Source organism: Dendrobates tinctorius, unplaced genomic scaffold, assembly GCF_039654945.1.
Source record: "Dendrobates tinctorius isolate UK_male_01 unplaced genomic scaffold, ASM3965494v1 ptg000077l, whole genome shotgun sequence".
Lineage (NCBI taxonomy): Eukaryota > Metazoa > Chordata > Amphibia > Anura > Dendrobatidae > Dendrobates > Dendrobates tinctorius.
In genome coordinates, this window is record NW_027361745.1 from 5,342,191 (window position 1) to 5,362,461 (window position 20,271).

The 20,271-nt window shown below is 45.2% G+C and overlaps 1 protein-coding gene across 1 annotated transcript in view; it reads right to left on the reverse strand.

The window, feature by feature from the left end:
• Positions 1 to 368: 368 nt before the first annotated feature.
• Positions 369 to 20,271, reverse strand: part of LOC141096663 (vomeronasal type-2 receptor 26-like) — a 57,350-nt gene continuing 37,447 nt past the window's right edge. The window contains exon 3 of the mRNA XM_073583376.1: positions 369 to 1,276. Within this exon, the coding sequence (XP_073439477.1) occupies positions 369 to 1,276 (908 nt within the window). The remainder of the gene's footprint in view (positions 1,277 to 20,271) is intronic.

Genomic DNA, 20,271 nt, shown 5'->3' on the forward strand with positions numbered 1-20,271 from the left:
TCTAAACTCGTATCTCCACAGTGGAGATGAGAAATTATAAGATAAAAGCTGTGTTGTGTTCAGCTCTGCAGCCGCTATTCCACGATGAGTCCGGTTTATCATGGAGGAACTGGTAAAAGATTCTCTTTAAGGAAGAAGCAGATAATTTACCAAAACCTCAGAGAAATTTCTACATTTCCCAAACTCTAATACAAATATGAGATGTCCTGATAAATGCATCAATTACTGGAGGTAACGGGATAAGAAATGTGTAAATGTTTCTTTCATACACTGGTTGATAGAGAATCTTGCATCTTACTTTATAATGGTTTCTATGGGTCTAATGTACAGAACTAGTCATATTATCAGTGGTTCCTCATATTGTGCAGTCATTCCTTTCTTTTTCCGAGCAGCTCTGTTTTTTTATTCATTCCCGATTTAAACAAAATAATAAAGCATTTAGGGAAAAACACACAACCTAAAAGTCCAGCACTGGAAGCCATCACTGCAAATATCTCCACAGCCACCATGGTCTTCCCCCTGGTGCTCAGATAAGCCGGGATCATGGAAATCCAGACACTGATGAACACCAGCATGCTGAAGGTGATGTACTTGGCCTCATTGAAACTGTCCGGTAATGTCCTCACCAAGAAAGCCAGGACAAAGTTCACAGCTGCCAGGAGCCCCAGATAACCCAACATGGAGTAGAACCAGATATCTGAGCCTTCATTACACTGAATGATGAGAATCCCAGGATAAGACTCAATGTCCAGGTCTTGGAATGGGGGAGAAATAGACAACCAGAAAACGCAGATTACAACCTGAAGGGATGAACATGACAACACTATGGTATAGGGCAGTTTCACATTCAGCCATTTTCTCCAAGTGCTTCCAGGCTTGGTGGACTTAAAAGCAACACAAACCATGACAGTCTTGGCAAGAAGTGAAGAGACGGCTACTGAGAAGAAAAATCCAAAACTGGTTTCACGTAATCTACAAGTTACATCATTGGGACGACCAAGGAACAAAAACACAGAGAGAAAGCTGAGAAAGATGGAGACCAGGAGGAGGTAGCTCAGGTTCCGGTTATTGGCTCTCACAATGGGAGTGTCCCGGTAGGATATAAATATCCCAAATGTGGAGCCGGTCACAAGACATCCGAAGACTGAGATACAGGAGAGTACAGAAGCCATTGTGTCATTCTGGTAAGAGATGAATTCCATCACTTTAGGCAGACATTGGTCTCTCTTCTCATTTGGCCATTTGTCATTTTGGCATTTCATGCAGCTCTCGCTGTCTGTAGGAAAAATTCACAAAGTATTACTTTTATTGTGGGAGGAATAACTATCTGTTATCTATCTATTATCTATCTATCTATCTATCTATCTATTTATCTATTTAGAAAAAATGGAGCCAAACACTTTCCAAATAGTTGGGTGCACAGGCCTCCCGGCAAACAATCTGTATACTTGCCAAATATAAAGTGTGTACGGAAAGTATTCAGACCCCTTGAAATTTTCACTCTTTGCTTCATTGCAGCCATTTGGTAAATTCAGAAAAAGCTCTTTTTTTCCTCATTACTATACACTCTGCAACCCATCTTGACTGAAAAAAACAGAAATGAAGAAATTTTTGTAAATGTATTAAAAAAGAAAAACTGATATATCATAGGGTCATAAGGAAGGTCTAGGAAGACTTCTGGTGGTCCCAACTTCTTCCATTTAAGGATTTTGAAGGCCACTGTGCTCATAGGAACCTTGAGTACTGCAGGAATTCTTTTGTAACCTTGGCCAGATCTGTGCCTTGCCACAATTCTGTCTCTGAGCTCATAGGCCAGTATCTTTGACCTCATGATTCTCATTTGGTGTGACATGCACTGTGATCTGTGAGGTCTTATATAGAAAGGTGTGCTCCTTTACAAATCAAGTCCTAACAGTTTAACTACACACAGCTGGACACCAATGAGGGAGTAGAACCATCTTAAGGAGGATCACAAGGAAATGAACAGCATGTGACTTAAATATGAGTATCTGAGCAAAGGGTCTGAATACTTATGACCATGTGATATTTCAGTTTTTCTTTTTTAATAAATTTGCAAAAATTTCTACATTTCTGTTTTTGTTCAGTCAAGATGGGGTGCAGAGTGTACATTAATGAGAAAAAAATGAACTATTTTTAATTTACCAAATGGCTGCGATGAAGAGTGAAAAATTTTAAGGGGTCTGAATACGTTCCTTATCCACTGTATAAAGACAACAAATGGGAAGCAGCACTCCAAAAATTACTTCAAGAGTAAGGTGGATAATGCAAGATATAGGCTCTAGGAGACGAAATGTCGCCACGCCATGTGGACCCAAGAAAGTCCACCCAACACTTTAAGTAATTTTTTGGAGTGCTGCTTCCCATTTTTTGCCTTTATCTATTTACAGTGCCTTGTGAAAGTATTCAGCCCCCTGTAACTTTTCAACCTTTTCCCACATATCATGTTTCAAACATAAAGATACCAAATGTAAATTTTTGGTGAAGAATCAACAACAAGTGGGGCACAATTGTGAAGGTGATTGAAATTTATTGGCTATTTTAAATTTTTGTGGAAATTCAAAAATTGAAAAGTGGGGCATGCAATATTAATCGGCCCCTTTAACTTAATACTTTGTTGCGCCAACTTTTGCTGCAATTACAGCTGCAGTCGCTTGGGGTATGTCTCTATCAGTTTTGTACATCGAGAGACAGAAATTCCTGCCCATTCTTCCTTGGCAAACAGCTCCAGCTCAGTGAGGTTTGATGGAGATCGTTTGTGAACAGCAGTTTTCAGCTCTTTCCACAGATTCACGATTGCATTCAGGTCTGGACTTTGACTTGGTCATTCTAACAACTGGATACATTTATTTGTGAATCATTCCATTATAGATTTTGCTATATGTTTGGGATCATTGTCTTGTTGGAAGACAAATCTCTGTCCTAGTCTCAGGTCTTTTGCAGACTCCAACAGGTTCTCTTCAAGAAAGGTCCTGTATTTGGCTCCATCCATCTTCCCATCATTTTAGCCATCTTCCCTATCCCTGCTGAAGAAAAGCAGCCTCAAACCATGATGCTGCCACCACCATGTTTGACAGTGGGGATGGTGTGTTCAGGGTGATGAGCTGTGCTGCCTTTACGCCAAACATATCGATTTTGGTTTCATCTGACCAGAGCACCTTCTTTCATGTTTGGTGTGTCTCCCCGGTGGCTTGTTGCAAACTTTAAGCAACACTTTTTATGGATATATTTGAGAAGTGGCTTTTTTCTTGCCACTCATCCATAAAGGCCAGAATTTTGCAGTGTACGACTGATTGTTGTCCTATGGACAGACTGTCCCACCTCAGCTGTAGATCTCTGCAGTTTATCCAGAGTTATCATGGGGCTCTTGGCTGCATCTCTGATCAGTCTTCTCCTTGTTTGAGAATGTGAATGAGCAAGGTAGGTGGAAATTCCCCCACTTCCGCAGCGAGCTGCTCCACACGATCAGACAATTGCTTTATCTCAATTGAGAGAAAAAAAAATTCCCCCTACGGCCTCAGAGATATAGAGGAAAAAATATACACACTTTTTTTTTTTCAATTCTTTCCTGCTATTAAGTACCCTAGGATCAGCGGTATGGCTGGTGATTCTGTTTTGAATGAGTCGCCGTAGGAGGCAAAAACAGAAATACTAGCTAAGTCCAGAAAACCAGAGAAGTTGGCAGCTATCGAATTGCAGACCCCTGAACCTATCAACAACAACTAGCAGTAGCCGTGGGGGGTTCCTACGGTGCCCTAGACCCCTCGATCACAGCCGGAGAACTAAATAGCCTAAAGACAGAAAGGGAAATCTAAACTGCCCCAGAGCAGACCCCAAAGCAAAAGGCAGCTCCCAAAATATAATGACGGTGAAGCAAGATGAAAAAACACTAACACAGATAGAAAGATAGGCTGAGCAAATGATGGGGCCCAAGCTAACTAAATAGGACAGGATAGAAAAGCTGTTGTCTGCAATCCGCAAAACCCTATCAATACATGAGCCAACAGACTGATAGGGAAAAAGGCCCTGAAGACGCTAGGCTTCAAAAAGACTATATCAGTACTCAGGTATTTTCTGAAGACAGAGCAAAAAGGAATTCAGCTCACCCCCAGCAGGGAATGGCAGAAATCCAGAAAAACAAGGCAAAACAAAACCAAAACACAAATGCAAAAAGCAGAGCAGAAAACTTAGCTTTTGAGGAGCAGGAATCAGACTGGTCGCCTAGAATCCCTCAGAGAAATCACCAGCAAGGCAGAAGGGTGTCGGCTGCCTTATATCCAGTCAGCAATTCCAGTCACCCAGTCATCATCTGCCTGCTCAGGTGCTTGGTAATCAGCCTCACTACCTTCCTTCACCAGAAGAGGGAGTTCATCAGACCTCAATGGTGAAGGGGAAAATGAACTCACAACAGTACCACCCCCTTGAGGAGGGGTCACCGAACCGTCATCCACGCCACCAGGGCGATCAGGGTGAGCCCGATGAAAGGCACGCACCAATCTTTTGGCATGAATATCTGAGGCAGAGACCCAGGAATTATCATCGTGACCATAACCCTTCCACTTAACCAAATACTGGAGTCTCTGTCTAGCCAGACGGGAATCCAGTATCTTCTCTACCTCATATTCCATGTTACCTTCAACCAATACAGGGTCTGAAGGTGCCACCCCAGGAACTACTGGTTCAACAAACCTCTTCAACAAGGACTTATGAAAAACATTATGGATTTTAAATGTGACAGGAAGAGCCAACCGAAAAGAGACCGGATTAATAATCTCCAAAATCTTGTAAGGTCCAATAAATCTAGGCTTAAACTTAGGAGAAGCCACCTTCATAGTGATATTTTTTGATTATAACCAAACCATATCACCCACCTTAAACTGGGGACCAATGGTCCTATGTTGGTTGGAAAACCGCAGGGTCTTTTCCTGGGATAGAGATAACTTATCCACCACTTGGTCCCAGATCTGGTGCATTCTCTCCACCACAGTGTCAACACCTGGGCAGGCAGAAGGCTCCACCTGCCCTGAAGAAAAACAAGGATGAAACCCAAAGTTACAAAAAAAAGGTGACATCAAAGTGGCAGAACTAGCTCTATTATTTAAAGCAAATTCGGCCAAGGGCAAAAATGAAACCCAATCATCCTGATCAGCGGAAATAAAACATCTCAAATACGACTCCAAGGTCTGGTTTGTTCTCTCAGTCTGCCCATTGGTCTGAGGGTGAAAAGCAAAGGAGAAGGACAACTGAATTCCCAGCTTGGAACAGAAAGTCCTCCAAAATCTAGACACAAACTGAACTCCTCTGTCAGATACAATGTTCTCAGGAATCCCGTGCAAGTGAACCACCTGTTGCAAAAACAGGGGCACCAACACAGAGGAAGATGGCAACTTAGGGAGTGGTACAAGATGAACCATCTTAGAGAACCTGTCACAAATCACCCATATAACAGTCATTCTCTGAGAGACAGCCATATCAGAGATGAAATCAATTGAAATATGGGTCCATGGCCTCCTGGGGACCGGCAAAGGCATCAACAACCCACTAGAGCGAGAACAAGGTTTAGACCGGGAGCAAGTCCCACAGGACTGCACAAAATTCCTGACATCACGAGACAAGGCGGGCCACCAAAAAGACCGACTCACCAGATCTCTAGTACCAAAAATACCTGGATGACCAGCCAATGTGGAGCAATGAACTTCAGACATCACTCTCTTCTTCCACTGGTCAGGAACATACAACTTTCCACTGGGACAACGCTCAGGTTTGTTCTCCTGGAACTCTTCCAGAGCACATCTCAAATCGGGCGAGATGGCAGAAAGAACTACCCTTTCGCCTAAGATGGTAGCAGGCTTGGTCACCACAGGAGAATCAGCAAAGAATCTCCAAGAGAGAGCGTCAGCCTTGACATTCTTAGTGCCAGGAAGAAAAGAGACCACAAAATCAAAACGTGTAAAAAACAAGGCCCACCTAGCCTGTCTAGGGTTCAAGCGTTTGGCCGACTCCAGGTAAATCAAATTCTTGTGGTCAGTGAGAACCACGACTTGATGTTTAGCTCCCTCCAACCAATGTCTCCACTCCTCAAATGCCCATTTCATAGCTAACATTTCCCGATTCCCCACATCATAGTTACGTTCAGATGGAGAGAACTTTCGGGAAAAGAAAGCACAGGGATTAATTTTAGATGTTACAGGATCCTTTTGGGACAAAACAGCTCCTGCACCAATCTCAGAAGCGTCCACCTCTACCTGGAACGGGAGTGAGACATCAGGTTGCCGCAAAACCGGGGCAGAAGTTAATCTTCGCTTCAGCTCCTGAAAGGAAGAAACAGCCTCCGGAGACCAATTCAACACATCAACACCCTTCTTTGTCAGATCAGTCAATGGCTTGGCAATACTAGAAAATTTTGCTATAAATTTCTGATAAAAATTAGCAAAACCCCAAAACTTCTGGAGGGCCTTCAAAGAAGTGGGCTGAACCCAATCATAAATGGCCTGTACCTTGGCTGGGTCCATTTCAATAATTGATGGAGACAAAATAAATCCCAAAAATGAAATCCTCTGTACCCCAAAAAGGCATTTCGATCCTTTGACATACAGGGAATTCTCACTCAAGATCCGGAACACAGTCCAAACATGTTCCACATGAGAATCCCAATCCTTGGAGATGATCAAAATATCATCCAGATAGATAATCAAAAATTTATCTACAAAGTCTCGGAAAATGTCGTTCATGAAGCACTGGAAGACAGAAGGGGCATTAGTGAGCCCAAAAGGCATCACCAGGTACTCAAAATGTCCCTCCGGAGTATTAAACGCCGTTTTCCATTCATCCCCATGCTTAATGCGGATAAGATTATACGGCCCCCTGAGGTCAAGCTTGGTAAACCAGCAAACACCTTTAACTCTGGAAAATAGATCGGAAATCAGGGGTAACGGATACTGATATTTAATAGTAATTTTGTTGAGGGCACGATAATCAATACAAGGCCTTAATGATCCATCCTTTTTGGCCACGAAAAAAAAACAGCACCTAAGGGTGAAGAGGATGGTCTAATATGACCATTCTCCAACGCCTCCTTAATATAGGATTGCATAGCCTCGTGCTCGGGTACAGATAAATTGAAGAGCCGACCCTTGGGAAATTTACACCCCGGGCTCAGTTCAATTGCACAGTCATAACTCCTATGAGGAGGCAAAGACGCAGACTCATTCTCACTAAATACATCATAAAAGTCCGCCAAATAGTCAGGAACATCATGCGACTGAGGAGAGGTGGAAAAAAGCGGAGCCTCACTAAGGGCACACCGACAACCCCAACTCACCACAGACACAGATTTCCAATCCAAAACTGGATTATGAATTTGCAACCAGGGAAACCCCAGAACAATGGTATCATGCAAAATATGCAATACCAAAAATCTGCAATTTTCTTGATGGTCTGGGGCGACCCGCATTACCACCTGGGTCCAAAACTGAGGTTTATTTTTCGCCAAAGGAGTAGCATCAATCCCCCTCAAAGGCATAGGCATCCGCAGAGGTGTCATAGGAAATCCACAACGTTTAGCAAAATCCAAGTCCATTAGGTTCAGGGCTGCTCCCAAATCCACAAAAGCCTTGGCGGAAAATGTGGACAGGGACCAGATCAAAGTAATTGCCAGAAGAAAATTAGGTTGAACACCACCCACAGAAAACGTGTGTGCAAAACTTTTCTCTCGTTTAGGAGAGACAGAAATAATATGCGAGGCATCTCCACAAAAAAAACACAGCTTATTATGCCTTCTGAACTCCTGATGTTGCTCTCTGGACAAAACTCTATCACATTGCATAGGTTCAGACACTTGTTCAATAGGTGGCAACACCTCTCGTGCAGTCCTGCGTTCACGTAAACGCCGATCAACCTGAATGGCTAATGACATAAAATCGTCAAGACCAGAGGGAACAGGAAATCCCACCATAGTATGTTTTACGGCTTCTGACAAACCCTTCCGAAAGAGAGCTGCCAAGGCATTATCATTCCAGGTAGTAAGGACCGCCCACTTTCGGAATTTTTGACAGTACAATTCTGCAGTATCTTGACCCTGGCTCAATGCCAACAGGGTCTTTTCAGCCTGATCAATGGCATTAGGTTCATCATACAACAACCCCAGGGCTTGAAAAAATGCGTTCACATTAGTCAGAATAGGATCACCTGGTTTCAAAGAAAACTCCCAATCCTGGGGATCGCCACGCAGAAAAGAGATGACAATTTTAACCTGCTGCGCGGAGCTCCCTGACGAGTTAGGCTTCAAGGCAAAAAATAATTTACAATTATTTTTGAAATTCAAAAATTTAGACTGATCCCCAAAAAACACATCAGGAGTAGGAATCTTTGGTTCAGCAGTATGTGAATGAGCAAGGTAGGCGGAAATTCCCTGCACTTCCGCAGCGAGCTGCTCCACACGATCAGACAATTGCGTTATCTCAATTGAGAGAAAAAAAAATTCCCCCTACGGCCTCAGAGATATAGAGGAAAAAATATACACACTTTTTTTTTTTCAATTCTTTCCTGCTATTGAGTACCCTAGGATCTGCGGTATGGCTGGTGATTCTGTTTTGAATGAGTCACCGTAGGAGGCAAAAACAGAAATACTAGCTAAGTCCAGAAAACCAGAGAAGTTGGCAGCTATCGAATTGCAGACCCCTGAACCTATCAACAACAACTAGCAGTAGTCGTGGGGGGTTCCTACGGTGCCCTAGACCCCTCGATCACAGCCGGAGAACTAAATAGCCTAAAGACAGAAAGGGAAATCTAAACTGCCCCAGAGCAGACACCAAAGCAAAAGGCAGCCCCCAACATATAATGACGGTGAAGCAATATGAAAAAACACTAACACAGATAGAAAGATAGGCTGAGCAAATAATGGGGCCCAAGTTAGCTAATAGGACAGGATAGAAAAGCTGCTGCCTGCAATCCGCAAAACCCTATCGAAACATGAGCCAACAGACTGATAGGGAAAAAGGCCCTGAAGACGCTAAGCTTCAAAAAGAATATATCAGTACTCAGGTATTTTCTGAAGACAGAGCAAAAAGACAAAAAGGAATTCAGCTCACCCCCAGCAGGGAATGGCAGAAATCCAGAAAAACAAGGCAAAACAAAACCAAAACACAAATGCAAAAAGCAGAGCAGAAAACTTAGCTTTTGAGGAGCAGGAATCAGACTGGTCTCCGAGAATCCCTCAGAGAAATCACCAGCAAGGCAGAAGGGCGTCGGCTGCCTTATATCCAGTCAGCAATTCCAGTCACCCAGTCATCATCTGCCTGCTCAGGTGCTTGGTAATCAGCCTCACTACCTTCCTTCACCAGAAGAGGGAGTTCATCAGACCTCAATGGTGAAGGGGAAAATGAGCTCACAACACACAGCTTCATTTATTTGCTTTATGAGGATATTCTCTGTTGCTTCCATTATTTTTGGAGACTTATAACAAGCCCCTATCAGTTATTTACTATTTTCCCCCCCTCCCCTTACATCCACCCACAGGGACTCTATATTTTCATTAGATTCATATATATTATCACGAAGGATGGGTTTTAAGGATGATTTTACATATAAACATGCCTCCCCCTCGCTTATTTGTATGGTCATTTCTGAACAGACTATAGCCCTGTAAATTATTCGCCCTGTCATGGTTCTCATCCGGCCATGTCTCAGATATCCCCACCATGTCATAATTATGTTCCAACAACATTAATTCTAATTCCTCCATTTTGTTGGCGAGGCTTCTGGCATTAGTACACATGCACTTTATGTATCTCTCTGTACCTCTATTCTTTCTTAAATTATTACCTCTTCTAACCCCACCCCCCATGCCACCCCCACCCCCAGTTTCATTATTTGTGCCCAGGTCTCTATCTGCACTGTCTTTCCCTCCTTTAAAAGGAATACCCTCCCCCTGTCCCTAGTTTAAACACTCCTCAACACTGGATCATTCAGAGATCCACAATGAACTTCTGGAGTGAGTTTGCTGCACTGAAATTAAAGGGGCCGAATAATATTGCCCGCCCCACTATTCAGTTTTGGACTTTCCACAAAAATTTAAAATAACCAATAAATTTCTTTCAACTTCACAATTGTGTCCCACTTGTTGATTGTTCAGCAAAAATTTACATTTGGTATCTTTATGTTTGAAGCTTGATATATGCGAGCAGAAACAAGAAACAGGGGCACAACCGAACTATTAAAGGGATCCAACCTTGACCTACACCACAGTATGCAATTAACAAAAAGTAGAAAGAAATAGCCCACATACAGGGGGATCACCCGAGGCAGGACATAGCATAAACAATTCAAATTTTATTAGACACAGAAAAACAGGCAAAAAATATTAAAAACCGTCAAACATATGACACATACACAAAGCTCATAATAGAGCAAACCACCTACCGCTAAACACTCCACAATGGGAAAATGACCCTAGGTCCATGTAAACAGCCTACCAGAGTGTGAAAAAATACACACCCTGAAATAGAAATATTTAACCATGCAAAAGGTAGAAAACACTCTGTGTAGTAAAGGTGGACAATAAATTCATAACCTGAAAGAGGTTTTGGCACTAATAACCAGAGGTCACCACAGATAGAGTTATAAAGCTCATAGTGTCTTGTCCGAATGCAGTACAGAAGAATATATTAAAGGCAAATGGTTTAAATCAACCCCTTCAGGAATACAAGTGCCACCACTTCAAAAGGTAAACGTGAAGCATGCAAATAGCCCACATAGTCTGAGCACATAAGATAAAGAGAAAGATATATAGGCTAAAATAGCCTCCTACAATAATCAGCACATGTTCACATTAGCAATATACAAAACCCATATAGAGTGGAGCAGGCAGAGTGGGAAGACCCGACGCGTGCCGCCAGACGTGTGCCTTTAATATATTCTTCTGTACTGCATTCGGACAAGACACTATGAGCTTTATAACTCTATCTGTGGTGACCTCTGGTTATTAGTGCCAAAACCTCTTTCAGGTTATGAATTTATTGTCCACCTTTACTACACAGAGAGTGTTTTCTACCTTTTGCATGGTTAAATATTTCTATTTCAGGGTGTGTATTTTTTCACACTCTGGCAGGCTGTTTACATGGACCTAGGGTCATTTTCCCATTGTGGAGTGTTTAGCGGTAGGTGCTATGCTCTATTATGAGCTTTGTGTAATGTGTGTATGTGTCATATGTTTGACCATTTTTAATGTTTTTAATATTTTTTGCCTGTTTTTCTGTGTCTAATAAAATTTGAATTGTTTATGCTATCTCCTGCCTCGGGTGATCCCCCTGTATGTGGCCTATTTCTTTCTTCTTTTTGTTAATTGAAGCTTGATATATGGGAAAAGGTTGAAAAGTTCCAGGGGGCCGAATACTTTCACAAGGCACTGTATCTATCTATCTTTTAACTATTATCTTTCTATTATCTGTCTGTGAATCTAATATCTATCTTTTATCCATTTTCTATCTATTATCTATCATCTGTTATTTACCTTTCTGTCTGTCTGTGAATCTGTCTAATATCTTTCTTTCCATCAATGTTAAATACTGCCTTATAATGGCGGCATTTGTATTCCCTCTGTGGTATACTTCATCTCTCAGGCTGCAAGCTTCCCTGCTCTGAGGTCACCTTGACTTCCGGACCTGCGCAGAAGTTTCTCATGCGCTCCACGCTTGCATTCCAGCGCAGGCAACGGAATCTTTCCCTTACATCTGGGTGTAACCAGAGTAGCGGAGAAGCGCCGATTTGTTCCCGGATGATGACGTGATTTCTTGTGCCCAGTGTAAAGAGCACTACCATGACCATGTTATCTAAGCCCCCATAGATGTAGCACTTTAGCGAAACGGCTCTATCGGGGTTGGAGCGCACACCGGGAGTCTCCCTGCACTGAAGCACCTTCAACTACATACCTCATTATATTGCTGCTTGTGGTTTTCTGCTGCATAGCCAGTATTTGCAGGGGGCATTTATGCACACTTTATCAAAGTAAAGTTTATCAAAGAACTGGCAGTTATAACATGGATGAAATGTGACACGCATCTCTATTCTCTTCACACAGGTAACCACCTCTTTCAATCTCTGCTCTGAATCAATTCCTCCCTTCAATGTCAGCAAGCAGTTAATTCTGAATGCTCTATGTCTTTTCAACTCTGCAAGCTTATATCTGGTATATATTTATTTCAACTTACTCGGCTTGTCCCCTTTTGCTCTGAGGTCAAGAAACTTTTCAAAGTGGTTTATGATGCATGTAGGCCTGGACATTGGTTTGTCTGATAATTACCTTTACTGTGCCCTGCTGTCTTAGTTTAGTTTGATTGATTAACGAGAAGAGAGAGATAAAAAAAATCTAAGCCTTAGATTCCTATATATTCAGACCTAGCTTGGGGGAGCATTTATGCAGGGGGCATTTATGCACACTTTATCGAGGTACAGTTTATCAAAGTACTGGCAGTTATAGCATGGCAGATAGATAGGTAAGACATTTATATACATCTACCCCCTGTACATTTGGAGTACAACAAATATATACCATATGCATTTGTGTAATTTATATCCTGGCCGCTGCATTCATACACATCCACCGCCCTGGCATTAACTCTCTACACTCCATCCATATTGGCCCCTCACTCCTTTCCTCTCTTATGTATAGCACTAACACTCTTTTCACATTGTTAAATTGCACATATCCATTCAGTCCCACCATTCAAAATAAGAGACGCTCCCACAAATCACTCAACCATCTGTTGACGCTTTCTATCCTCCTTCTCCTAGTCGCAGGAGACATTGCTCCCAACCCTGGTCCCCCATGTTATAGAAAGTCAAACCCCCCAACTGCTAAACTCAGAAACCCCTCTAATCTTATTAATATTCCCTGCATGCCTTCTGTCTCTCTTAATTGTGCCCTTTGGAATTCTCGCTCAATGTGTAATAAACTCTCCTTCATTCATGACTTCTTCCTTTCTAATTCTCTTAACCTCCTGGCTCTTACTGAAACCTGGATCCAGCAGTTAGACACTACCACTGATGCTGTTCTTTCATATGGGGGATTACACTTCGCTCATACCCCAAGATCAGACAAAAGAGCAGGTGGAGGTGTTGGTCTACTCCTATCACCAAAATGTACCTTTCAGGTTATCCCTCAAGTATCCTCACTAGTTTTCCCTTCTTTTGAGGTCCATGCCGTCAGACTCTACACTCCCTTCTCCATGTGAGTGGCGGTAGTGTATCGTCCTCCTGGCCCCTCCCATCAGTTCCTGGATCATTTTGCCACTTGGCTTCCACATTTTCTCTCCTGTGACATCCCTACCCTCATCATGGGTGATTTCAACATCCCCATTGCTCTTCCCCTCTCCCCATCTGATACTCCCCTTTTATCTCTAACCTCCTCGTTTGGCCTTTCACAGCTTACTAACTCTACTACACAAGAAGACGGAAACTCCCTCGACTTGGTCTTCTCTCGGCTTTGTGCAGTGGATAGTGTTGAGCGATACCACCCGATACTGAAAAATATCGGATCGGAATGGATCGGCCGATCTAAAAAAAGTATCGGGTATCGCCGATTCCAATCCCAGAAGTCCCATTCAAGTCAATGGAACAGAAATATCGGAATTAAAAAAAACATTTTTTCCCTGTAGGTTAATTCTACATGAAGAAAAACAACTATTAATAATGTAGAATGTATTGTGGGAGGTGTAGGAGACATTAAAGGCATAGAGCTTTAGCCCAATCAAATGGAATAGCAGTAATTTTTTTTTCAAAGACGTTCGTAGTTACAAAGATATTGACTATGTTAAAGTCTTTAATATTTTGTCAGATATGTATGTTTCACTACTTCCATGCTCTTCACCTTCTTTTTTACTTCTCCCACACTTTCTCCTTCATCATCCTCAGCAGCATCTTTTTCATCAACTTATTCTTCACCTTATTCATCTTCTTCTTCTTCTTCTTCTTCTTCTTCTTCTTCTTCTTCTTCTTCTTCTTCTTCTTCTTCTTCACCTTCTTTCTATTTTTTTTTTTGCTACATTCTTCATATTCTTCTTATTCAACTATTATTCTTCTTCATATTCTACATCCTCATCTTCTTCCTATTCTTCTTCTTCATCATATTCTTGGTTTTTATGCTTCTTGTTCTTCTGTCTCTTGTTGTTCTGCATCTTGGTGGATGTCTTCATGTTCCTTGTCCTCTTGGTCATCTTCTTCAGGGTCATCTTTTAGGTATTCTTCTGTGTGGTCTTCAGGGTCGTCATCTTCAGGGTCATAGTCAGGGAGATCCAGAATGAGAATCAAAAACCATTTCCACAAGCTTGAACTTGGAAAAGTAGCATAAGGTACAAGAAGGCTGAGGAACTCCCGAGAACCAGCTGATGGTGCTGGAACCCGGATAGGTAGCAGAAGGAACAATAGCAAATGGAACTAGCGAGGACCAGCTGACGGTGCTGGAACCCAGAGGGGCAGCAGAAGGAACAAGAGCCAATGGCACAACTGTGGACCAGCTGACGGTGCTGGAACACGGTTACTAAGCAGGAGGTACCTGTGCTACAAAGCACTACCAAGGACCAGCAGACGTTGCTGGAACTCGAATACCAAGAAGGCGACACCTAAGCCAAAGGCACTGCCGAGAACCAGCTGATGGTGCAGGAACCCAGATGGGTAGCAGAAGGTACCCAGGAAAAAAACAAAGTTGCAAGGCCGTGAGCCGGCCGCAGTTACCGAAACCCACAGTCCTACAGGGGGTGCTTGTCCTATTGGCACTATGAAACCAGCCTTTATTACCAGAAGCCGCAGCCCACATAGGAAGCACTGAAACTGCAGGCACCAAAGACTCGGCTAACCCGACCGCAACACGACAGGACATCGTATTGGTGGCAAAGTGACGTTGACACTACCCGGAAACAGCAGGCGTGCTGGAACCAGGCTGGGCAGGAGGGAGTGCCCGTGCCAAAGACACTTCCAAGAACCAGCTGACGGTGCTGGAACCCGGATTGGTAGCATTAGCTACAAGAGTCAATGGAACTACCGAGAACCAGCTGACGGTGCTGGAACCCAGAGTGGCAGCAGAAGGAACAACAGCCAATGGCACAACCGTGGACCAGCTGACGGTGCTGGAACACGGTTACTAAGCAGGAGGTACCTGTGCTACAAAGCACTACCAAGGAACAGCAGACATTGCTGGAACTCGGATACCAAGAAGGATGCACCTAGGCCAAAGGCTCTGCCGAGAATCAGCTGACGGTGCTGGAACCCGGATGGGTAGCAGAAGGTACTCAGGAAAAAAACAAAGTTGCAAGGCCGTGAGCCGGCCGCAGATACCGAAACCCACAGTCCTACAGGGGGTGCACGTCCTATTGGCACTACGGAACCAGCCTTTATTACCAGAACCCGCAGCCCACATAGGAAGCAACAAAACTGCAGGCACCATACACTCGGCTAACCCGACCGCAACACGACAGGACAACGTATTGGTGGCAAAGTGCCGTTGACACTACCCGGAAAAAGCAGGCGCGCTGGAACCAGGCTGGGCAGGAGGGAGTACCCGTGCCAAAGACACTTCTGAGCAGAAACTGGCGATGTTGGAGCCCAGGATCAATCACGGAGCAGGCTGAGGCCTACTTGGAGCAAGTTTTACATCGGTTGTACACTACAACTGATTGTAACCGTGCTCCACTTAGGCCTCTGGCTCTACTGTCTCTAGTATTTCCCCTGTCCTCCAACCCCGCAAGTTGCTGCTCTGAAGTGGCGTCTGCCCAATCCACACTTGTTCCTTGTTTTACAGGGGCTCTGTCACGTCAGTGGATCCCCTGATGTGTGTACGGCAAGGTTTCCTGCTCAGTCCTCATTCACACTACTAGTAATGGGAATGTGGACAGAGCAGAAGACATTGCCGGACACACATCAGGGGATCCACTGACGTGACAGAGCCCCTGTAACCCAGGAACAAGTGTGGATTGTGCAGTCGCCACTTCAGAGCAGCAACTGGCGGGGTTGGAGGCCAGGGAAAATACTAGAGACAGTAGAGCCAGAGGCCTAAGTGGAGCATGGGGAAAAATCAGTAGTAGTGTGACTGTGTAGGCAGCAGGAGACTTTGCCATCCACACAGCAGGGGAGCAGCTGGCGTTACTGAACCCCACTGACACCGTAGCGAGTGTTTCTATCTGTGCGGACGGCACTTCCAAGCTACAACTGACTGAGTTGGAGCCCAGGATCAATGCTCCGAGCAGGCTGAGGCCTACTTGGAGCAAGTAGAAAATAAGATGTTGCGTGATTTTGGAGGCAGCAGGAGACTTTGCCATCCGCACAGCAGGGGAACAGCTGGCGTTACTGAACCCCACTGACACCGGAGCGAGTGTTTCTATCTGTGTGGACGGCACTTCCAAGCTACAACTGGCTGTGTTGGAGCCCAGGATGAAGCATGTAGCAGGCGGAGGCCAACTTGCAGCTGGTTTTATAGAGGTTGTAGACTACTACTGATTGTAACCTTGCTCCACTATGGCCTCCGGCTCCACTGTCTCTAGTATTTCCCCTAGCCTCCAACCACGCAAGTTGCTGCTCTAAAGTGGCGTCTGCACAATTCACACTTGTTACTGGGTTACAGGGGCTCAGTCACGTCAGTTGATCCCCTGATGTGTGTCTGGCAAGGTTTCCTGCTCAGTCCTCATTCACACTACTAGTAATGGGAATGTAGACAGAGCAGGAGACCTTGCCGGACACACATCAGGGGATCAACTGACGTGACTGAGCCCCAGTAACTCAGGTACAAGTGTGGATTGTGCAGACGCCACTACAGAGCAGAAACTGGCGGGGTTGGAGGCCAGGGGAAAAACTAGAGACAGTGGAGCCAGAGGCCTACGTGGAGCACGGTTAAAAATCAGTAGTAGTTTGAATGTGGATGGAGCAGGAGACATTGCCATCTACACAGCAGGGGAACAGCTGGCGTTTCTGAACCCCACTAACACAGGAGCTAGTGTGTTGTTCTCTGGGAAGATGACACTTCTGAACACCAACTGGCGTTGTTGGAGCCCAGGCTGTGGCATGGAGCAGGCTGAGGTCTGATGTTTTGGACCTGTGGAGTCAGCAGGAGACATTGCCGTCTACACAGCAGGGGAACAGCTGGCGTTTCTGAACCCCACTAACACAGGAGCTAGTGTGTTGTTCTCTGGGAAGACGACACTTCTGAACACCAACTGGCGTTGTTGGAGCCCAGGTTGAGGCATGGAGCAGGCTGAGGACTCATGTTTTGGGCATGTGGAGGCAGCAGGAGACATTGCTGGCTACACAGCAAGGGAACAGCTGGCGTTTCTGAACCCCACTAACACAGGAGCTAGTGTACTGTTCTCTGGGAAGACGATACTTCTGAACACCAACTGGCATTGTTGGAGCCCAGGTTTAGGCATTGAGCAGGCAGAGGCCTGATGTTTTGGGCATGTGGAGTCAGCAGGAGACATTGCCATCTACACAGCAGGGGAACAGCTGGCGTTTCTGAACCCCACTAACTCAGGAGCTAGTGTGTTGTTCTCTGGGAAGACGACACTTTTGAACTCCAACTGGCGTTGTTGGAGCCCAGGTTGAGGCATGGAGCTGGCTGAGACCTGATGTTTTGGGCATGTGTAGGCAGCAGGAGACATTGCCGTCTACACAGCAGGGGAACAGCTGGTGTTTCTGAACCCCACTAACACAGGAGCTAGTGTGTTGTTCTCTGGGAAGATGACACTTCTGAACACCAACTGGCATTGTTGGAGCCCAGGTTGAGGCATGGAGCAGGCAGAGGCCTGATGTTTTGGGCATGTGGAGTCAGCAGGAGACATTGCCGTCTATACAGCAGGGGAACAGCTGGCATTTCTGAACCCCACTAACACAGGAGCTAGTGTGTTGTTCTCTGGGAAGACGACACTTCTGAACACCAACTGGCGTTGCTGGAGCCCAGGATGAGGCATGCAGCAGGCGGAGGCCAACTTGCAGCTGGTTTTATAGAGGTTGTAGACTACTACTGATTGTAACTGTGCTCCACTTAGGCCTGTGGCTCCACTGTCTCTAGTTTTTCCCCTGGCCTCCAACCCCGCCAGTGACAGCTCTGAAGTGGCGTCAGCACAATCCACACTTGTTCCTGGGTTACAGTGGCTCTGTCACGTCAGTGGATCCCCTGATGTGTGTCCGGCAAGGTCTCCTGCTCTGTCAACATTCCCACTACTAGTAATGGGAACGTGGACAGAGCAGGAGACCTTGCCGGCCACACATCAGGGGATCAACTGACGTGACTTAGCCCCAGAAACTCAGGAACAAGTTTGAATTGTGCAGAAGCCACTTCAGAGCAGCAACTGGCGGGGTTGGAGGCCAGGGGAAATACTAGAGACAGTGGAGCCAGAGGTCTAAGTGGAGCACGGTTAAAAATCAGTAGGAGTTTGAATGTGGATGGAGCAGGAGACTTTGCCGTCAACACAGCAGGGGAGCAGCTGGCATTACTGAACCCCACTAACACAGGAGCGAGTGTGTTTTTCTCTGTGAATATGGCACTTCTGAACACCAACTAGCGGTATTGGAGCCCAGGTTGAGGCATGGAGCAGGCTGAGGCCTGATGTTGTTGGCATGTGGATGGAGCTGGAGACTTTGCCGTCCACACAGTAGGGGAGCAGCTGGCGTTACAGAACCCCACTAACACAGGAGCTAGTGTGTTTTTCTCTGTGCAGATGACACATCTGAGCAACAACTGGCTGTGTTGAAGCCCAGGGATTATAGTTCAGGTGGTAGAAACATGAACACAACAGGAGACCTGGATACAGTTGCCAACCAATTACTTAGTCGGGAAGAGGACTGGTAAATTCTGGAGAGATCCAGGCCTTGTTCATTTTCAGAAATGTAAGCCGGTCGACGTTTTCGGAAGATAGTCGAGTGCAACGGTCTGTTAGTACACCACCTGCGGCAGTAAAGACACGTTCCGATAATACACTGGCAGCAGGGCAAGCCAGCACCTCCAATGCATACTGGCTAAGCTCTGGCCATGTATCCAGCTTAGAGACCCAAAACTTGAAGGGGAAGAGCCATCTGGGAGTACACTCACAGGGCAAGACATGTAGTCTGTCATCATCTGATGGAAACATTGCCTCCTGCTGACTGGAGCCGTCTGTGATGGTGCAGACAATTGTGGTGGACACACAAAACTTTGCCACATTTAGGCCATAGTGGTCTTGCCTTGTGCTGAGGCGCTGCCTCTGCTGCCTCTTTGTGCCGAGTTTCCTCCACTGCCTCGATGCACAGAGCTGCTTTGTAAAGCACTTGCACCACTGCTGTCGGGTGGAATGGAAAACATGATGGACTGCACCAGTGTGTCTTGGTACTCCCGCAGTTTACGCTCCTGGTTCAACGTTGGTAGGAGGTTTTTTAAGTTGTCCCGGTAGCAAGGATCTAGGAGGGTGTACACCCAATAATCAGCCGTGTAGAGAATGTGGGTGATGCGGCGGTCATTTCTCAGGCACTTCAGCATGAAATCAACCATGTGCTGCAGACTCTGCCAAAGAACCGCTGTCCCCTGCTTGAGGCGTGATCTCTGCCTGCTCTGCATCACCCCACCCTCGCTGTACATACTGACTAGAGCTTTGTGTACCTCCCTCCTCTGGAGAGATGTCTTCCTTCTCCATCGACTCCTCCTCATCCTCCTCACAAAGTGTCCCCTGCCTAGGCCTTTGTGAGGAACCACGTAGCACAGACTGTCCAGAAGTTGATGGCATTTGGTACTCCTCATCCTCCACCTCTTCCAAAACCTCATCCCTTAGTGCTTGCAGTGTTTTTTGAAGCAGGCAGATAAGGGGAACAGTCATGCTGACTAGTGCATCATCTGCACTCGCAATCCGCGTGGAATCATCGAATGCACGCAAAACGAGGCAGATGTCCTTCATAGAGGCCCACTCAGTGGTGCTGAATAGTGTTGTGCAACTTTTGGTTTGTTAGGGTCGAGTTTCGTTTCATGAAACCCGACTTTTCCAAAAGTCGGGTCGAGCAAAATCGGCCGACTATAGGGAAAAGTCGGGGTCGTCCCGAAACACGAAACCCAATGTAAGTCAATGGAGAATTAAAGTTGGCAGTGAGAGGAGGACAGGAAACACACCAACAGTGTCCATTTGAATGCCAAAAGCATAAATTCTTGTTATTGAAGCTTGTCAACCTTAATTAATTTCATAATACTAGTTATGCACTGAAAAATGGGGGTCATTTGGCTACAGTTGTGGGTGGGAGGGCTGGCTCCAG